This window comes from Scyliorhinus torazame, chromosome 14 (assembly GCF_047496885.1).
Source record: "Scyliorhinus torazame isolate Kashiwa2021f chromosome 14, sScyTor2.1, whole genome shotgun sequence".
NCBI lineage: Eukaryota > Metazoa > Chordata > Chondrichthyes > Carcharhiniformes > Scyliorhinidae > Scyliorhinus > Scyliorhinus torazame.
Window position 1 is genome coordinate 217,470,215 of NC_092720.1, and position 21,885 is coordinate 217,492,099.

Below are 21,885 nucleotides of genomic sequence, written 5' to 3' on the forward strand. Positions count from 1 at the left end.
ATATCGCGTGGCGGCTGCGGTCTCAGTCGGGGGGACGCCACCACAGTCGGGAGAGGGGGCTGTTCCACTGTCAGAGGGGGCTTCAGCGGGGGCAGCGGGGACTGGTGGGGGGTGGTCCGGGGGGGTGGCGAGGTTGGTTACATGGTGGCAGTTTTTGGCAGACCGGATCCACCCACGACCGGGGCCATGTTGCATGGCGCGGCCGCCACAGGCCATCGCGGGCGGGATTCACCTTGCAATGTCTCGCGAGATTGCTTTGAATGTCACAAAGCATGGCGATCCGGGTAGATACTGGGAGTGGGGTCTCCCGGCTTTCACCACACACGGCACCGCAGTGAAATGTTTTTCTGGCACAGTGTGGCCGGAAGATCGCGGCCACTGTGTTCAGCTTTGCAAGGTGATGGAGTTAATGGGAGGAGCCAGGACTGAAGCAGTTTCTGGGGTTTCAGTGCAGTTAGGTTGGGATCTGAACAGAAGACAAGCAGCTGCTCCCAACACAGTTCAGTTAAAGATCTGTCTGTGGACACACGAGCGGTGTCTTTCCTAAACAGTTCAGTTAAAGCTTTGACTGGGGACAGGCCAGAAGCAGCTGACCTCAAGACAGTGAGTTAAAGATCTGCCGGTGAAAAGGGTTGGCAGGTTAAGAAATACGTTGAGACAGGCAAGAAACTGCAGCTGGTTCCTGAGGGATATCACTCTCTCAAAGTGGTTTATCCCTTTACAGCAAATATTTCTGAGTGTTCTAACTGTATTTCAAAGTGGATTTTGGTTTGAGATGGGTTTGTTTGAGTGGGAGTAAAGATAGCGGTTAAGAGTTATTGTGTCACTGTATTCAGAAACATTGTTCAACTGATAATTGAAAGCTATTTGTATTGAAAAGGTTAAAGGTATTGAGACTGTGTTAGTAATAAAGTTTGTTTTAATATGCCATATCCCTGTTTGTGGGTGAAATCACTCCTGCAGCGAGGTACCCTTTCCTCACAGTCATACAGATTAAATAGAATATTGGGGTTTCTGTCCGGTATCCGAGCAACTGTTGGGATCTGGTCCGGGATCGTAATAGGCCCGAATGAGACGGGGAACCTCCTTCTGTCAATCAACGCTCGTTGGAGCTTGAAATGGCAGTTGACGTGTCGGAGTCAGCAGGGACATATTCCGAACAATTCAGGAAATTCCGGGAATTCTCAGCAGATCTGTCAGCCTTCAGTTCTCGTAACTGGCAAGGTTTCAGTTTTTTTTTTAGCCAACCTGCATGATCTTGGACACGGTGTCAAGGAAGCGACAAAGAAAAAAAAAACAGATGAAGAGCTACCATTAAAAACTTGATGTTGTCTTGTTCCCTCAGCTCTTGTTCAATATCCTGAACAGCAGCGGAAAGCGATGAGATTTCCTCCGTTATCTTCTCAATCCTCTCCTTCATCTCCTGACTCTTTTCCTCTTTCTCCAGTTTCAGACCTTCCAATACAATCCTCTCTTCCTCACGGAGAAACTGGTGAAGTTTCTCAAATTGGGCATTGATCTCTTTCTCTGCATTTATACCTTGGTCCTGGAGAAAGAGGACGGAGGTTGATTAATAGAAATGAACATTCCAAAAAAGTTGTGCAGTTTTCTTCATAAGAATATTCATAGAATCCCTGCAGTGCAGAAGGAGCCCATTCGGCCCATCAAATCAACACCGACCCTCTGAAAGAGCACCTTACCTGGGCCCAATCCTCTGTCCTATCCCTGTAACCTTACCTAACCGTTTGGACACTGAGGGGCAATTTTGCATGGCCAATCCACCTAACCTGCACACCTTTGGGCTGTGGGAGGAAACCAGAGCACCCGGAGGAAACCCACGCAGACACGGGGAGAACGTGCAAACTCCGCACAGGAAGTTACCCAAGGCCGGAATTAAACCCGGGTCCCTGGCACTGTGAGGCTGCAATGCTGACCACTGAGCCACCGTGTCGCCCCGAGAGTAAAACCCTCTCTTCGGGGAGGCAGTGGTATTGTCGCTGAACTAGTAATTAAAAGAGCCAGGGAAATGCTCCAGTGACCCAGGTTCAAATCCCACCAGGACAGGTGGTGAAATTTGTATTCAATAAAATCTGGAATTAAAAGTTTGATGACGACCATGAAACCATTGTCGATTGTCCTAAAAATCCATCTGGTTCACTAAGCCCTTTAGGGAAGGAAATCTGCCGTCCTTACCTGGTCTGGCCTACATGTGACTCCAGACCTACACCAATGTAGTTGGCTCTGTGCCCTCAGCGATACCCACATCCCTTAAATTAATTTCAAAACACTGAGGATTGTGTTGCTGTATTGTATTGAACTCGGGTTTTACCAGAACATGGAGATTTGCTGAAGTGACATTTTATTTTGGTGACGAATAGAACATAGAACACAGTGCAGAAGGAGGCCATTCGGCCCATCGAGTCTGCACCGATCCACTTAAGCCCTCACTTCCACCCTATCTCCCTAACCCAATGACCCCTCTTAACCCTTTTGGAGACGAAGGACAATTTAGCATGGCCAATCCACCTAACCTGCACATCTTTGGACTTGTGGGAGGAAACCGGAGCACCCGGAGGAAACCCACTCAGACACGGGGAGAACGTGCAGACTCCGCACAGACAGTGACCCAAGCCGGGAATCGAACCTGGGACCCTGAAGCTGTGAAGCAACAGTGCTAACCACTGTGTTACCCTGCTGCTCATAAATCCACCTAATCTTGAACTGAATATTGAACTGGTCAAAGAAAAAGAAAGAGTGACATCAAAAGTACCTGAATGTGGTTTAATATTTTCTCATAATCACTTCTCACAGCGTTACAGTCCTTCTTCTTGTCCTGGACTGGCTTCAGGAAGGTTCGCAGCTTCGCCTGAACAAAGAACATCAATTAACGTGAACATACCATAAATATCTGAAAATTAAATTCCATTTGGTTTATACAATGGAAATTCTCACTGTCTTGAATATAGAAAATGAATAGGTTCCTGTTTTCTATTCACTGGGATGTGAGCACTGCTGTCCCGGCCAGAACAAATTCAAAATTCAATTCCAGAATGTGGGGCCCACTGACTAGACCAACATTATTGCCCATCCCTAATTGCCCCTTGACAAGGTGGTGCTGAGCTGCCTTCTTGAAGCCGCTGCAGTCCCTGAGGTGTAGGTACACCCACCATGCTGTTAGGGAGGGAGCTCCAGGATTTGGACCCGGTGACACTGAAGGAACGGCCGATATATTTCCCAGTCAGGATGGGGAGTGACTTGGAGGGGAACCTCCAGGTGGGGGCGATCCCAGGTATCTGCTGCTCTTGTCCTTCTAGATGGTGGTGGCCGTGGGTTTGGAAGGTGCTGCCTGAGGAACCTCGGTGAGTTCCCGCAGTGAATCTTGTCGATGGTGCACACGGCTGACACTGTCCATCGGAGGTGGAGGGAGTGAATGTTTGTGGAAGGGACGCCAATCAAGCAGGGCTGCTTTGTCCTGGATGGTGTTGAGCTTCTTCAGTGCTGGAGCTGAGCTGATCCAGACAAATGGAGAGTTTAACATCTCACTCCTGACTTGTGCCTTCTAGACGGTGGACAAGCTTTGAGGAGTCAGAAGCTGAGTTACTTGCCGTAGGATTCCTAATCTCCAACCTGTTCTGATAGCCAGAGTATTTATATGGCTAGTCCAGTTCAGTTTGTGGTTAACGGTAACCCCAGATGTTGATTGGGGGGGGTTCAGTGATGTAATGCCATTGAATGTCAAGGGCCGTTGGTTAGATCCTCTCTTGTAGGAGATGGTCATTACCTGGCACTTGTGTGACGTGAATGTAACTTGCCACTTGTCAGCCCAAGCCTGGATATTGTCCAGTTCTTGCTACATTTGGACATGGACTGCTTCATTATCTGGGGAGTCATGAATGGTGCTGAATATTGTCCAGTCATCACCAAACATCACCACTTCTGACCTTATGATGGATGGAAGGTGAAGGAGCTGGAGATGGTTGGGCCAAGGACACTACCCTGAGGAACTGCTGTACCTTAAGGAACTCCTGCAGTGATGTCCTGATGCTGCAACAATTGACCTCCAACCACCACAACATCTTCCTTTGTGCCGGGTATGACTCCAACCAGCAGAGAGTTTTCCCCCTGATTCCCATTCCCTCCAGTTTAGCTAGGGTTCCTCAATGCCATACTCGGTCGAATGCTACCTTGATGTCAAGGGCAGTCACTCTCTCCTCACTTCTGATATTCAGCTCTGTTGACCACTTTTGAACCAAGGCTGTAATGAGGTCAGGAGCTGAATGACTCTGGCAGAACCCAAACTGAGTGTTTGACCACCCCTAATTGCCCTTGACTGAGTGGCTTGCTAGGCCATTGCAGTGCCATCATGTCGCTGTGGATCTTGACTGACATGCAGACCTGTGAGCCAGATTTTTTCTTTTAAACAACAATCGTTTCACGTCATCATTAGATTTTTAAATCCAGATTTTAATTTCATCTGTCATAATGGAGTTTGATAGATTTTTGACATTAAGGATCATAAAATCAAATAATTGACTAGAGTTAAGACCCAGACCAGCCGGGATTTGATTGAATGGTAGGACAAACATTTAGAGGCCGAATTGACACTTCCTGCCCCATGTGGAACTCTCCAGAATTTTATGAGGCCTCTTCTTCTTCACATTCAGCAGTTTGGGGTCGATTTGCAGATTGCTGTCTGGTGGTAAAGTTGGAACGAGGGATCAGCTGCTGTCCATAGGAACCATCTGATCTCCATTTGCTTTGCAAGCCAATCTGTGGTCTGAGGCATGGAGTTAACATTGAGGATATGTTGACTGGAATAGCTTGTGAGAAATGAAGTATCGTTCCACTTATTCTCCTGTTGACCCTGTTGTCCTGCTTCTCTTTGGTAAGCAACCATGCAGTGGACGTCATTAGAACTTAGCGACACAGTTTAAAAATAAGGGGCAAAATTCTCCGTTATCGGCGGAAAGTCCGCCGATCGGCGCAAAAAACGGCGCAAATCCCACTTGCGTCACGTCATAAAAATGGGACGATAGTCTCCGGCCCGAAATGGGCTAGCAGCGACGTAACGGGATCCGAGCTTGCCCAGTGGTTCACGCCGTGCAGCGTCATACGCGCTGCACGGCGTGACGGCTCATAAGGCCGCGCAGCTCCCCCTCACCCGACCGGAACACCCGACCGCAACACCCGACTGGATGGCTGGCCGTCGCTCAGCCCCGAGGTTCGAGTCACGCGATGTGGAGGCGCTCCTGGACGCGGTGGAGGAGCAGAGGAGGGGCAGAGGAGGGACGCCCTGTATCCCGGGCACAGCCGCAGAGTTGCCCCACGCCACAGCCGGCGTATGTGGAGGGAAGTGGCAGAGGCCGTCACCGCTGTGGCCCTGACACCACGGACAGGCACCCAGTGCCACAAGAAGGTGAACGACCTCGTCAGAGCAGGCAAGGTGAGCCTCCCCATATCCCCCCTCCCCATATCCCCCCTCCCCATATCCCCCCTCCCCCATATCCCCCCCTCCCCATATCCATACCCTCGCCCATATCCCCCCTCCCCCATATCCCCCCTGCCCCATATCCCCCTGCCCCATATCCCCCCCATATCCCCCTCCCCATATCCCCCCTCCCCCGTATCCCCCCTCCCCATATCCCCCCTCCCCATATCCCCCCTCCCCATATACCCCATATCCCCCCTCCCGCATATCCCCCATATCCCCCTCCCCCATATCCCCCCCTCCCCCATATCCCCCCTCCCCCCCATATCCCCCTCCCCCATATCCCCCTCCCCATATTCCCCCTCCCCCATATCCCCCATATCCCCACTCCCCCATATCCCCCATATCCCCCTCCCCCATATCCCCCCTCCCCCATATCCCCCCTCCCCCATATCCCCCCTCCCCCATATCCCCCATATCCCCCCTCCCCATATCCCCCTCCCCCATATCCCCCTCCCCATATCCCCCACTCCCCCATATCCCCCACTCCCCCATATCCCCCACTCCCCCATATCCCCCATATCCCCCTCCCCCATATCACACATATCCCCCCTCCCCATATCCCCCCTCCCCCATATCCCCCCTCCCCCATATCCCCCCTCCCCCATATCCCCCCTCCCCCATATCCCCATATTCCCCCTCCCCCATATCCCCCCTCCCCCATATCCCCCCTCCCCATATCCCCCCTCCCCCATATCCCCATATCCCCCCTCCCCCATATCCCCCTCCCCCATATCCCCCCTTCCCCATAACCCCCCTCCCCCATATACCCCCTCCCCCATATTCCCCCTCCCCATATCCCCCCTCCCCCATATCCCCCATATCCCCTCCCCCATATCCCCCCTCCCCCATATCCCCCATATCCCCCCTCCCCATATCCCCCCTCCCCATATCCCCCATATCCCCCCTCCCCCATATCCCCCCTCCCCCATATCCCCCCTCCCCATATCCCTCCCTCCCCCATATCCCCCTCCCCCATATCCCCCCTCCCCCATATCCCTCCCTCCCCCATATCCCCCTCCCCCATATCCCCCTCCCCATATCCCCCTCCCCATATACCCCCTCCCCCATATCCTGCCCCTCCCCCATATCCCCCTCCCCCATATCCCCCATCCCCCCTCCCCCATATCCCTCCTCCCCCATATCCCCCCTCCCCCATATCCCCCCTCCCCATATCCCCCCTCCCCATATCCCCCCTCCACTTTACCCCCCCTCCCCCATATCCCCCCTCCCCCATATCCCCCCTCCCCCATATCCCCCCTCCCCTATATCCCCCCTCCCCATATACCCCTCCCCCATATCCCCCATATCCCCCCTCCCCCATATCCCCCCTCCCCATATCCCCCCTCCCCCATATCCCCCATATCCCCCTCCCCATATCCCCCCTCCCCCATATCCCCATATCCCCCTTCCCCATATCCCCCATATCCCCGCTCCCCCATTTCCCCCATATCCCCCCTCCCCCATATCCCCCCTCCCGATATCCCCCCTCCCCCATATCCCCCATATCCCCCCTCCCCCATATCCCCCCTCCCCCATATCCCCCACTCCCCCGTATCCCCCACTCCCCCATATCCCCCCTCCCCCATATCCCCCACATCCCCCATATCCCCCATATACCCCCTCCCCCATATCCCCCCTCCCCCATATCCCCCCTCCCCCATATCACCCCTCCCCCATATCACCCCTTCCCCATATCCCCCCCCATATCCCCCATATCCCCCCTCCCCCATATCCCCCTCCCCCATATCCCCCCTCCCCCATATCCCCCCTCCTCATATCCCCCTCCCCATATCCCCCCTCCCCCATATCCCCCCTCACCCCCCTCCCCCATATCCCCCCTCCCCCATATACCCCCTCCACCATATCCCCCCTACCCATATCCCCCTCCTCCATATCCCCCATATCCCCCCTCCCCCATATCCCCCTCCCCATATCCCCCCTCCCCATATCCCCCCTCCCCCATATTCCCCCTCCCCATATCCCCCCTCCCCCATATCCCCATATCCCCCTCACCCATATCCCCCATATCCCCCTTCACCCATATCCCCCCTCCCCCATATCCCCCCTCCCCCATATCCCCCCTCCCCCATATCCCCCCTCCCCCATATCCCCCACTCCCCCATATCCCCCACTCCCCCATATCCCCCGTATCCCCCCTCCCCCATATCCCCCACTCCCCCATATCCCCCACCCCCATATCCCCCTCCCCCATATCCCCCCTCCCCCAAAGCCCCCCTCCCCCATATCCCCCCCTCCCCCATATCCCCCTCCCCCATATCCCCCATATCCCCCCTCCCCCATATCCCCCATATCCCCCCTCCCCATATCCCCCTCCCCCATATCCCCCATATCCCCTCTCCCCCATATCCCCCCTCCCCCATATCCCCCCTCCTCCATATACCCCCTCCCCCATATCCCCCCTCCCCCATATCCCCCCTCCCCATATCCCCCTCCCCCATATCCCCCCGCCCCATATCCCCCTCCCCATATCCCCCCTCCCCCATATCCCCCATATCCCCCCTCCCCATATCCCCCATATCCCCCCTCCCCCATATCCCCCCTCCCCCATATCCCCCATATCCCCCCTCCCCCATATCCCCCCTCCCCATATCCCCCTCCTCCATATCCCTCCTCCCCCATATCCTCCCCCCTCCCCCATATCCCCCATCCCCCCTCCCCCATATCCCCCCTCCCCCATATCCCCCATCCCCCCTCCCCCATATTCCCCCCTCCCCCATATCCCCCCTCCCCCATATCCCCCCTCCACCTCCACCATATCCCCCCCTCCCCATATCCCCCCTCACCCATATCCCCCCTCCCCATATCCCCCCTCACCCATATCCCCCCTCCCCCATATCCCCCCCTCCCCCATATCCCCCCTCCCCCATATCCCCCCCTCCCCCATATCCCCCCTCCCCCATATCCCCCCTCCCCCATATCCCCCCTCCCCCATATCCCCCCTCCCCCATATCCCCCCTCCCCCATATCCCCCCACCCCCATATCCCCCCTCCCCCATATCCCCCCTTCCCCCATATCCCCCCCTCCCCCATATCCCCCCCTCCCGCATATCCCCCCTCCCCCATATCCCCCCTCCCCCATATCCCCCCTCCCCTATATCCCCAAGTGAATCCAGCCCTAACCTTAACCTCTGCAATGCACGCGCAACCGATGGCGTGCATTCATATACCTGCCTAACACTGTTGCCTTTTACCCCTGCCACCACCCCCCCCCCCCCACAGGAGAAGCGCGCACACAACAATAGGGAGCATGTGAGGACTGGAGGAGGCCCCGCTGATGAGAGGCCACTGACCGTACACGAGGAAAGGGCCCTGGAACTGGCTGGCGGACCTGAGAACCGGGAGGTTGCTGATGCAGAGGTCGGGGGCCCACCAGCAAGTGAGCCACCGACAGCCCGTCCCCATATACCCCCTCCCCCGTATCCCCCCTCCCCCATATCCCCCCCTGCCCCATATCCCCCCCTCCCCATATCCCCCCCTCCCCCATATCCCCCCCTCCCCCATATCCCCCCCTCCCCCATATCCCCCCCTCCCCCATATCCCCCATATCCCCCCTCCCCTATATCCCCCCTCGGAGACCACGGGAGACGGAGAGACCCGCACCCTCCAGCATGCGACGCCCGCAGGATGCCCCTCGCACACCACGGGAGACGGAGAGATCCGGACCCTCCACGTGCGACGCCCGCTGGATGCCCCTCGGAGACCACGGGAGACGGAGAGACCCGGACCCTCCAGCATGCGACGCCCGCAGGATGTCCCTCGCACACCACGGGAGACGGAGAGACCCGGACCCTCCAGCATGCGACGCCCGCAGGATGCCCCTCGGAGACCACGGGAGACGGAGAGACCCGCACCCTCCAGCATGCGACGCCCGCAGGATGCCCCTCGGAGACCACGGGAGACGGAGAGACCCGGACCCTCCAGCATGCGACGCCCGCAGGATGCCCCTCGCACACCACGGGAGACGGAGAGACCCGGACCCTCCAGCATGCGACGCCCGCAGGATGCCCCTCGCACACCACGGGAGACGGAGAGACCTGGAGCAACAGGGAGGCGACACCCCCGTCACGTGCGGGAGCGACCACCCAGCGATGAGGGGGGCAGCCACAGGCCCCCGTCACATCCGAGCCAGGACACCACTACCCAGGACACCACTACCCAGGACACCCCAACCCGGGACAGCACTACCCAGGACAGCACTACCCAGGACAGTACTACCCAGGACAGCACTACCCAGGACAGCACTACCCAGGAAACCCCTACCCGGGACAGCACTACCCAGGACAGCACTACCCAGGACAGCACTACCGAGGACACCCCTACCCGGGAAGACGAAATACCGGACAGTGACTCAGAGTGGATGGGTGGAGACGAACCCCCACCCCAAAGTGCCATGGAGTCAGAGTGGGACGAAGAGCACGACACAACGCCACTGCTGTCACCAACACCCTCCACCATCGCAGAAACACTCACCACGGTTGGGCACTTTAGTGATGAGGCGTCTGGTACACTCACTGGTGCGCACAACACAGCCGTCCCGGTACAGCAGGTGGAGGTAGGAGCAGCAGAGGGACCGGGCGGTCGGAGGGCAGCCCAGGCCAAGCGAACATCTGCCGCCCAGATGGATCCCGGGTTCCTGCAGTTACCACACCCACTCATAGACCCGATGCAACCACCGACCCGGAGATGAGCGAAGAGGGTGACGGGCGGCTTGCGGCGGCTGCGGTCGCAGGTGGAGGAGTCCACCCGCGTCCAGGAGCTGGGAGTGGTCCCGGTCATGCGTGCCACCCAGGCTGACACTGCACGGGTGGCGTCCGCGGTGGAGGCAATGGTTGCGACGGTGTCAGACATGGGGAACGGTTTGCGAGGCCTGGGGCCTTCCGTGCAGGCGGCGTCTGTGGCCCAGGAAATGGCTGCCCTCTCACAGGAGGCCATGAGCCAGTGCCAGCACCAGATGGCAGAGGCGCTCAACGCCATAGCCCAGTCTCTGCAGGCCATGGCCCAGTCTCAGCAGGCCATGGCCCAGTCTCTGCAGGCCATGGCCCAGTCTCAGCAGGCCATCGCTGAGGGCATCGGCGCCAGTGGCCATGTGCGAGCCGGCGTCGCACTGTCACAGACAGGGTTGGCCAACACCCTGGGCTCCATGGCTGCAAACCTGCAGACCCCTGTCGATACCAGCACGGGCCTCCAGGACTGGCAGCGCCAGATGTCGGGGGGGCGTCGGATGGCCAGTCCGTTCGCATCCCCCACCCATGTAGAGGCCTGGGGGCCATCGGGCACCCCGAGGGAGGAGGAGATGGCGTGGTCCGTCCCGGCTCCCTCTGTAGGGGAGGTCCCGGTACACCGCGACACCTCGGACTCCCCCCCTTCCGTCCCAGGTGCATCGGGTGGGCAACGGGCAGGACAGGCTGGCAGCTCGCCATCCCAGTCGCCCGGGCCGCAGCCTGGCCCATCTAGGCCAGGACGCCCCAGGAAACGGCCGCCAAAGGGATCCAGTGTCAGAGGGCAGGAATCACAGGAGTCCACCTCCAGTTCTGCTGTACCGTCTGGGGAACCACGTAGACGTAGTCAAAGGGCCCGTAAGGCCAAACAATTAGACACTGAGTAAGTTGGCACGGGTGCAGGGCACAGATGAGTTTTAGGGGCTAGGGCACGTGCATGAACTCCTTTGGTTATTAAAGTCAATGTTACACCTACCGAAGCTGCCTTTGTGCTCTGTCCAAAGTGTGCGGGCGTGTCATGTACGTTGAGCGCAAGTGTGTGTGTGAGGGGTGGTCTTACCTCAGCCCCAGGTGAGTCTGCCCCCTTCCCCCTGGGCAGCCATCAACATCCCCCCGGGCAGAGGACAGGACCGTGTGCTGCAGTGTCACAGCCGCATGCAGGGATGGTCCGGGTGGATGGTGGTACTGTGGCCATGGGTCAGACATAGTCCAACGGTGTAGAGCCAGGAGCTCATCGCAGGGCGGGTTGTCATCATCCTCCATGGCCTGCGATAGACACGCGTCCACACGCAACTGTGAGAGCCCGGCCCGTTGTGCCGCCGGTGGATCGGCAATGGGGGGGGGGTGGTGTGCATGCGGGTGGGGTGGGTGGGGTTGGGAGGGGGGTGAGGGTGCTGGGTGGGTGAATGGGTGTGGGGTGTGGGTGGTCGGCTGTTGCCATGGTGTGCGGTCTGTGGCCATACTACCCGATTCCCACGCCCATCTAGTCAGTGAAGCGGGCGGCTATCAGTCTGTTCCGTGCCCGCTGGGCCAGCCGGTAACGGTGGACAGCCACCCGCCTGTGTCTACCCCGTCTGCCCTGACCATTGCCCCCATCCCCCTCATCGGGGGAGGACTGTGCCTCTTCCTGCTGCTCCTCCACTCCGCCCTCCTCTGCCTGCGGCACATCGCCCCTCTGCTGGGCTATGTTGTGCAGGACGCAGCACACCACAATGATGCGGCCGACCCTATCTGACCGATACTGGAGGGCGCCCCCAGAGAGGTCCAGGCACCTGAAACGCATCTTCAGCACGCCAAAGCACCTCTCGATCACTCCCCTTGTCGCTACATGGGCATCATTGTAGCGGTTCTCCGCCTCATTGCGTGGCCTCCGTATAGGCGTCATCAGCCACGATCGCAATGGGTAGCCCCTGTCGCCCAGCAACCAGCCCCTCAGCCGGGGATGGCGTCCCTCGTACATGCCGGGGATGGATGACCGCGACAACACGAATGAGTCGTGTACACTGCCTGGGTGACGGGCGCAGACGTGCAGGATCATCATGCGGTGGTCTCAGACCACCTGTACGTTCATCGAATAGGTCCCCTTCCTATTGGTGAACACGGCCCTGTTATCTGCAGGTGGCTGCACGGCGACGTGCATCCCATCGATCGCGCCCTGGACCATGGGGAACCCGGCCACAGCAGAGAAGCCCACGGCCCGGGCATCTTGGCTGGCCCGGTCCACGGGGAAGCGGATGTAGCGATGCGCCATGGCATAAAGGGCATCTGTCACTGCCCGGATGCACCGGTGCACCGATGTCTGCGAAATGCCAGACAGGTCCCCACTCGGTGCCTGGAATGACCCCGTTGCATAAAAGTTCAGGGCCGCCGTAACCTTGACGGACACGGGGAGAGGGTGTCCCCCGCCAGTGCCACGCGGTGACAGGTGTGCCAGCAGGTGGCAGATGTGTGCCACGGTTTCCCGGCTCATCCGGAGTCTCCTCCTGCATTCCCGGTCCGTGAGGTCCTGGTATGACTGCCGGGGCCGGTACACACGGGGCACCCTCGGGTGCCACCGTTGCCGTGGGGCCGCGACGTCCTCCTCCCCATCCTCGTCCTGTCGGTCAGGTGTCCCTCCAGCCTGGGCGGCTGCCGCCTGCCCCTCTGCGGCAGCCTGCGCCGCCTCTCTGGCACGCTCCTCCTCCTCCTCCTCCTCCTCCTCCTCATCCAGGGTAACATAGCCATGAGCGGCTGCCACCACGGCGGCCAACATCGCTGGATGATCTGAAAACATGACGGCCTGGTGGGGGGGAGGGGAACGACGACATGTCATCATTGCCCATATCCCCTCCTCCCCCCAGCCAGGTGGCATGGACCGCATGGGTCCAACTGTTGGAGGCTGGCACCTGGCCAGGTGGACCAACTCATTTGCCCTCCCATCACCCTCCTCGGCACGGACCCCCTCCCCAACCTCCACCCCAGCACGGACCCCCCCCAACCCCCAACCTCCACCCCAGCACGGACCCCCCCCAACCTCCACCCCGGCACGGACCACCCCAACCCCCAACCTCCACCCCAGCACGGACCCCCCCCAACCTCCACCCCGGCACGGACCCCAACCCCCAACCTCCACCCCAGCACGGACCCCCTCCCCAACCTCCACCCCGGCACGGACCCCCTCCCCAACCTCCACGCCAGCACGGACCCCCCCCAACCTCCAACCTCCACCCCGGCACGGACCCCCTCCCCAACCTCCACCCCAGCACGGACCCCCTCCAACCTCCAACCTCCACCCCGGCACGGACCCCCTCCCCAACCTCCACCCCAGCACGGACCCCCCCCCAACCCCCAACCTCCACCCCGGCACAGACCCCAACCCCCAACCTCCACCCCGGCACGGACCCCCTCCCCAACCTCCACATCAGCACGGACCCCCCCAACCCCCAACCTCCACCCCAGCACGGTCCCCCTCCCCAACCTCCACCCCAGCACGGACCCCACCCAACCCCCAACCTCCACCCCGGCACGGACCCCCTCCCCAACCTCCACCCCAGCACGGACCCCCCCCCAACCCCCAACCTCCACCCCGGCACAGACCCCAACCCCCAACCTCCACCCCGGCACGGACCCCCTCCCCAACCTCCACCCCGGCACGGACCCCCTCCCCAACCTCCACCCCGGCACGGACCCCCTCCCCAACCTCCACCCCAGCACGGACCCCCTCCTCAACCTCTACCCCAGCACGGACCCCCCCCAACCCCCAACCTCCACCCCAGCACGGACCCCCTCCCCAACCTCCACCCCGGCTCGGACACCCTCCCCAACCTCCACCCCGGCACGGACCCCCTCCCCAACCTCCACCCCAGCACAGACCCCCCCCAACCCCCAACCTCCACCCCGGCACGGACCCCCTCCCCAACCTCCACCCCAGCACGGACCGCCTCCCCAACCTCCACCCCGGCACGGACCCCCTCCCCAACCTCCACCCCAGCACGGACCCACCCCCAACCCCCAACCTCCACCCCAGCACGGACCCCCTCCCCAACCTCCACCCCGGCACGGACCCCCTCCCCAACCTCCACCCCGGCACGGACCCCCTCCCCAACCTCCACCCCGGCACGGACCCCCTCCCCAACCTCCACCCCAGCACGGACCCCCCCCAACCCCCAACCTCCACCCCGGCACGGACCCCCTCCCCAACCTCCACCCCAGCACGGACCCCCCCCAACCCCCAACCTCCACCCCGGCACGGACCCCCTCCCCATCCTCCACCCCAGCACGGACCCCCTCCCCAACCTCCACCCCGGCACGGACCCACTCCCCAACCTCCACCCCAGCACGGACCCCCCCCCAACCCCCAACCTCCACCCCAGCACGGACCCCCTCCCCAATCTCCACCCCGGCACGGACCCCCTCCCCAACCTCCACCCCGGCACGGACCCCCTCCCCAACCTCCACCCCGGCACGGACCCCCTCCCCAACCTCCACCCCAGCACGGACCCCCCCCAACCCCCAACCTCCACCCCGGCACGGACCCCCTCCCCAACCTCCACCCCAGCACGGACCCACCCCCCAACCTCCACCCTCCACCCCAGCACGGACCCCCTCCCCAACCTCCACCCCGGCACGGACCCCCTCCCCAACCTCCACCCCGGCACGGACCCCCTCCCCAACCTCCACCCCAGCACGGACCCCCCCCAACCCCCAACCTCCACCCCGGCACGGACCCCCTCCCCAACCTCCACCCCAGCACGGACCCCCCACAACCCCCAACCCGGCACGGACCCCCTCCCCAACCTCCACCCCAGCACGGACCCCCTCCCCAACCTCCACCCCGGCACGGACCCCCTCCCCAACCTCCACCCCGGCACGGACCCCCTCCCCAACCTCCACCCCGGTACGGACCCCCTCCCCAACCTCCACCCCAGCACGGACCCCCCCCAATCCCCAACCTCCACCCCGGCACGGACCCCCTCCCCATCCCCATCCTCCACCCCAGCACGGACCCCCTCCCCAACCTCCACCCCGGCACGGACCCCCTCCCCAACCTCCACCCCAGCACGGACCCCCCCCAACCCCCAACCTCCACCCCGGACCCCCCCCAACCCCCAACCTCCACCCCGGCACGGACCCCCTCCCCAACCTCCAGCCCAGCACGGACCCCCCCCCAACCCCCAACCCGGCACGGACCCCCTCCCGGCACTCCCCCGGCGCCCAGCCTACTCTAACCACCCCCCCCCCCCGCCGCACACACACACACACAAGCCGAGACACACCTCTCCTCACGCAATCAGTCTGCGGCCACGCCATTTCCTGCCCAGAGCCAACCCCCCAGGCCGTCACTCACCTCCTCGCTGGTCGGCGTGAGCCTGGAGCACCGGGTCACGCCGATGAAAGGGAGGTTTGATTCACGTCGACGTGAACGGTCATCACGTCGACGGGACTTCGGCCCATCCGGAAGGGAGAATATCGGCAGGCCGAAAATCGGCTGCCTTGCGCAGACCCGTGACATTCTCCACGGCAGCGGCGCCATTAACGCCCCGCCGACTTTTCTCCCTTCGGAGACTTCGGCAACCGGCGGGGGCGGGATTCACGGCGGCCAACGGCCATTCTCCGACCCGCTGGGGGTCGGAGAATGACGCCCAAGGCCTCTCACATTGAAGATGGAGATAGGAAATGTTTTTCTTCTCAGAGAGTGTATTTTTGGAACTCTCTCCCTCCCCCCTCCCCCCAGGGAGCACTGGAGGCAAGCTCAATGAATATTTTTCACAGATGTAGACAGGGTGTACACTAACAAGGGGAGTCAAAAGTTTCATTCGACCTGGGAGATTACAGGGATCAATAGCCCGTATGAGAGCTGAGGGGGGTGCATATCGACATGACTTGCCCTGACCTTCAATAATGCTATCGCAATCCCATCGACCAGCAAAAGTTGCAAATGCTATTGTTTTCCCCAGTTTTAGATTTCTTTTGATAATAATGAAAACACTTTTACCGCTGGTCTGATTTGTTTAATCATAGTTACAGAGTTTTACACCACAGAACGAGACCCTTCAGCCCACCGTGACTGTGCCGGCCATTGGGACCTAATCTATTCCAATCCCATTTCCCAGCACTTGACGGCCTTCTTGAAAGTGAACCCTTGGAAAGCAACGGGTCCTGACGGAGTCCCTGGTCGTGCAGTCAGATCCTGCGTGGACCAACTGGCGGGTGTGTTCGCGGACATCTGCAACCTCTCCCTACTTCGTTCCAAGGTTAAAGAAACTATCACAGCGGTGCCAAAGACGTACCAGGCAATGTGCCTCAACAGCAACTGTCCAGTTGCCTTGACATCGATCATTATGAAGGGCTTCGAGAGGTCGGTCATGAGACACATCAACTCCACACTCCCAGAACCCCTTGATCCACTGCAATTCGCATAACGCCACAACCGGTCCACAGCAGACACCTTCTCCCTCGCCCGACACTCACCCTGGAGCATCTCGACAACAAGGACTCCTACATCAGATTCCTATTCATTGACTACAGCCCTGCCATCAACACCATAATCCCGGCCAATCTCATAAAACCCCAAAACCTATGACTTGGCTCCTCCTTCTGCAATTGGATCATCGACTTCCTGACCCATAGACAACAACCAGCAAGGATAAACAACAACACCTCCTCCACAATAGTCCTCAATACCGGGGCCTCATAAGGCTGCGTACTTAGCCCCCTACTCTACTCCCTATACAAACACGGCTGTGTGGCAAAATGTGGCTCCAACTCCATCTACAAGTTTGCTGATGACATGACCGTAGTGGGTCAGATTCATACAATGAGTCAGAATACAGGAGGGAGATAGAGAGCCTAGTGGTGTTGTGTTATGACAACAATCTCTCTCTCAACATCAGAAAAACTAAGGAGCTGGTTATTAACTTCAGGAAGTGAAGGATCGTACACACCCGTCAGCATCAACGGGGCCGAGGTGGAGATAGTTAACAGTTTCAAATTCCTAGGTGTGCACATCTCCAACAATCTGTCCTGGTCCACCCACGTTGACGCTACCACCAAGAAAGCACAACAGCGCCTATACTTCCTCAGGAAACTAAGGAAATTCAGCATGTCCACACTGACTCTTACTAATTTTTATAGATGCACCATAGAAAGCATCCTATCGGGCTGCATCACAGCCTGGTATGGCAACTGCTCGGCCCAAGATGAAAAGAAATTACACAGAGTCTTGAACACAGCCGAGTCCATCACATGAAGCCGCCTCCCATCCATTGACTCCATTTACACCTCCCGCTGCCTGGGGAAAGCGGGCAGCATAATCAAAGACCCCTCCCACCCGGGTTATTCTTACTTCCAACCTCTTCCACCAGGCAGGAGATACAAAAGTCTGAGAACAGGCACTGACAGGTTCAAAAACAGCTTCTTCCCCGCTGTTCCCAGACTCCTGAATGGCCCTCATGGACTGAACTGACCTCTCCACACATCTTCTCTACTAAGTCGCACTACACTCTGTATGCTTCACCCAATGCCTGTGTGTCTGTATTTACATTGGGTATTTATTTATGTCCTGTATTTTTTCATGTATGAAACGATCTGTCTGGACTGTATGCAAAACAATACTTTTCACTGTACACGTGACAATAAATCTAACTCAGATCAAATGTAGCCTTGTATGCTCTGGCATTTTCAGTGTTGATCTAAATGCTTCTTAAATGTTCCCGCCTCCCCCACCCTTTCAGGCAGTGAGCTCCAGATTCCAACCACCCTCTGGATGTAAAAACTTTTCCTCAAAATCCCCTCTCAATCACCTGCCCCGAATTTAAATCTATGCCCCGGTTATTGACTCCTCTACTAAGGGGAAAAGTTTCTTCCTATCTACCCGATGCCACTCATTGTTGTGTACATCTCTATCGGGTCTCCCCCTCTTCCCCCACAGCTGCCTCTGCTCTAAGGAGAACCGCCCCGGCCTAACCAGCCTCCCTCCATTGCTGACATGCTCCAGTCCAGGCGACATCCTGGTGAATCTCCTCTGCACCCCCTCCAGTACAATCACATCCTTCCTGTAGTGTGGCGACCACAACTGCACACAGTACTCCAACTGTGGCCTAATAAGCGCCATGAAAACCTCCCCGCTCTTATAGTCTCTGCTCAGGGAATAAAGTCTTCCTTCTTAACCACCTTACCGACCTGTCCTTCTGCCTTCAGAGATCTATGGACATGCACACCATGATCCCTCTGATCCTCTGTACTTCGGAGCATCCGACCCTTCCCTGTGTATTCGCTTGTCTTGTCAGTACTCCCAAAATGTATTACCTCGCACTTTTCATGGTTAAATTCCATTTGCCACCATTCTGCCCATCTCACCAGCCCATTTATGTCACCCTATAAACTCAGGCTGTCCTCTCTATTTACCACACCACCAATTTTTTTGTGACATTGGAGATCTCATTAGATCTCGGTGACGCAACGAGATCGCTAAATTTACGAGATTTACGTTTCCTGGAAGGTGTCGCGGGATCGAATGAGATCTTATGAGACGTCGCATTTTGAATCTCGCCCTCGCTGGGCAAGATCCAGATTAACATATTTAAGCGAGCCAGTCGGCTCATTTACAAATGTTGCCTCACGATTCTCCCGAGGCCCAAGAACAAACACCTGGGAGAGCTCGCCATGCCGCCATTTAGCACTGGTACACACAAACGTGGACCAGGCATAATGGCACCTGGGGATGTCTCCCAGGGCATCGGAGACTCCCGGGTAGTCGGGCTCTGGGCAGGGTCGTACCTTAGCATTCCCGCTTGGTACTGCCAACATGGCACCGATCACTGTCACCCTGGCACACTGGCGGGTGTACTGCCGGGAATGCCAGGCTGGAAGTGCCAAAGTGCCCTGATGCTAGATTGCCTGTGCTAGGATCGGACCTGGTGGTGGCTTGCTCTCAGGAGGGGGTGGGAGGCTTGAGGACCTCCTAAGAGGTAAGTTGGGGAAGTGGGAGGAGTCCGGAGGCCAGATTTGGCATCTGAGGAGAGTCAAGAGATCGTAGAATCATTGAATCATAGAATTTACAGTGCAGAAGGAGGCCATTCGGCCTACCGAGTCTGCACCGGCCCTTGGAAAGCCCACGCCGCCATCCTATCCCGTAACCCAGTAACCCCACCTCACCTTTCGTTTGAACACTCAGGGCAATTGATCATGCCCTATCCCTGCAACCCCATCTAACCCGCACATCCCTGGACACTAAGTGGCAATTTAGTATGGCCAATCCACCTAGCCTACACATCTTTGGACCGTGGGAGGAAACCGGAGCACCCGGAGGAAACCCACGCAGACACAGGGGGAGCGTGCAGACTCCGCACAGACTGTCACCCAAGCCGGGAATCGAACCTGGGACCCTGGAGCTGTGAAGCAACAGTGCTCACCACTATGCTACCGTTTTTAAACTCCACCCTGATCTCTTCCTGCACTGACGAGCTGAGCTGGTTAGTTCAGGAAATGAGGTAAGTACGGCCTTGTCGGGGCGTTCCTCACCGGAGTCCTGCTTGATAGCGGAGTTGTTCTTGGCGCTACTGGCACTGAGGCAGACCATGCTACACGTGCCTGAAATGAAACTCTGATTTTGCACGTTAAATCATGCCCACTACCTCCTTACGGATTCAAAATAAATTTATTTTCCCACACTTCCAAATTGCTTATTCCTGTTAAAGCTGCCTCTGTCTGGGCTGTTCTTTCGGAAAAGGCCCGAAAAAATGGATCTGCCTCTGTTTCATGATCCCGGTTATTTTACCATATTGCCAAAGGCTGTTGGAGAGGTGTCGGTGATAGAACGATTCATGCTGGCACTAACTGCTTCAGATCTGGATCAGGCAGTTGAAGGGCTCGTCTACATTAATCAATCTAACACTTGCACGTTTTATCCCTGGCCTCCGAAAACAACAATACACCTCGCAGCCCAAGTAATGGGCTGGTTTAGCACAGTGGGCAAAGACAGCTGGCTTGTAATGCAGAGCAAGGCCAGCAGCACGGGTTCAGTTCCCGTACCAGCCTCCCCGAACAGGCGCCGGAATGTGGTGACTAGGGGCTTTTCACAGTAACTTCATTGAAACCTACTTGTGACAATAAGCGATTATTATTATTATTACTAATGGCTCTGTAATGACATAAATACAAACACAGTATCAAAAATGTCTTAAGTATTGACAGCCAGGCCTCAACCCCAAGTCAATGAACACCATTGTGATCAGGATCGATTCTGTTAGGTCCCTCTGCTTTACACAGTATCTCCTCACCTTAAACTCTTCAGCAGCTTCTTCCAGCGGCAGCAACCCGTGGGTTTGGTGGCTTTTTGAACTCTGGCAAACAACACAGATGAGCTGATTGTCCGTTTTGCAAAACAATTTCACCTTCTCCTTGTGGAGGCTGCACAGCTCCTTCCTCTGATCGTTTCTCAGCATCTCCCAAAAGTTGGACATCTCGGAGGGTTGCTCAGGTCCAACCCAGTTGAAAATTGGCGGTCCCGTATCAATTGGGACACTTGTCAGTCGCTGCCGCTGGCTCCAGTGGCAATAAGTACATCTCAGAACAGGACAGGCAATTGTGATGAGCAGAAATGGATTGTTGAATAACCAGACTTGGTTCATTCATTTCCTTCAGGGAGCCTTCCATCGTGGCCGGGTGTGAGCTGAACATTTTTAAAAGGCGTTAAGCCTTGTGTGCTTTTATGCGCAAAGAGACTTGGGTGTATTCGTAGAAGGAATGCAGCAGGTTGACACGTAAGTTCAGTGAGCCATTAGGGAGGCAAATGGCATGTTGGCCTTTATTTCAAGGGAGTTGGAATACAAAAACTAAACCAGTCTTGCTGGAATTATGCAACATTTCGGTGAGCCTGTAACTGGATGGCTGGGTGGAGTTTAGGTCCCCATGTATCAGAAAGAATGTACTTATATTGCAGGCCGCATAGCCAAGGCTTAATCATAGAATTTACAGTGCAGAAGGAGGCCATTCAGCCCATTGAGTCTGCACCGGCTCTTGGAAAGAGCACCCTACCCAAAGTCCACACCTCCACCCTATCCCCATAACCCAGTAACCCCACCCAACACTAAGGGCAATTTTGGACACTAAGGGCAATTTATCATGCCCAATCCACCTAACCTGCACATCTTTGGACTGTGGGAGGAAACCGGAGCACCCGAAAGAAACCCACGCGCACACGGGGAGGATGTGCAGACTCCGCACAGACTGTGACCCAAGCCGGAATAGAACCTGGGACCCTGGAGCTGTGAAGCAATTGTGCTATCCACAATGCTACCGTGCTGCCCCAATTAATAGATTGGTTCCTGGGATAAGGAGAGTGCCCTACGATGAGAGGCTGAGCAAACGAGGCCTAAATTCTCTGGAGTTTAGAAGAAGGAGAGGTGATCTCATTGAAACCAACAAAATTCTGAAGGGGTTTCAAAGAATCATAGAATTCATAGTGCAGAGGAAGGCCATTCAGCCCATCGGGGCTGCACCGATTCTTTGAAAGAGCTCCTTGCCTAGGCCCAATCCCCCTTAACCTGAACTCGGGGCAATTCATCATGGCCAGTCCACCGAACCTCCACATCTTTGAACTGTGGGAGGAAACCGGAGCAAACCCACGGCGACACAGGGAGGATGTACAAACTCCACACTGACTGTCACCCAGGG

At 57.8% G+C, this 21,885-nt stretch overlaps 1 protein-coding gene across 1 annotated transcript; it reads right to left on the reverse strand.

The window, feature by feature from the left end:
• Window positions 1-872: 872 nt before the first annotated feature.
• Window positions 873-20,672, reverse strand: LOC140389163 (E3 ubiquitin-protein ligase TRIM35-like). Its single transcript, XM_072473323.1, has 3 exons — window positions 20,490-20,672; window positions 2,771-2,866; window positions 873-1,546 (listed from the first exon to the last, which is right to left on the reverse strand). The coding sequence occupies exons 1-3, from the start codon at window positions 20,670-20,672 to the stop codon at window positions 1,271-1,273; spliced, it is 555 nt and encodes a 184-aa protein (XP_072329424.1). The 3' UTR covers window positions 873-1,270.
• Window positions 20,673-21,885: the final 1,213 nt, after the last annotated feature.

Coding starts and splice junctions, on each gene's coding strand:
- LOC140389163 (XM_072473323.1), bottom strand. CDS start 20,672: ATGTCCAACTTTTGGGAGATGCTGAGAAACGATCAGAGGAAGGAGCTG. Junction 2,867..20,489: donor AAGCTGCTGAAGAGTTTAAG/GTGAGGAGATAC, acceptor TTCTTTGTTCAG/GCGAAGCTGCGAACCTTCCT. Junction 1,547..2,770: donor AAATATTAAACCACATTCAG/GTACTTTTGATG, acceptor CTCTTTCTCCAG/GACCAAGGTATAAATGCAGA.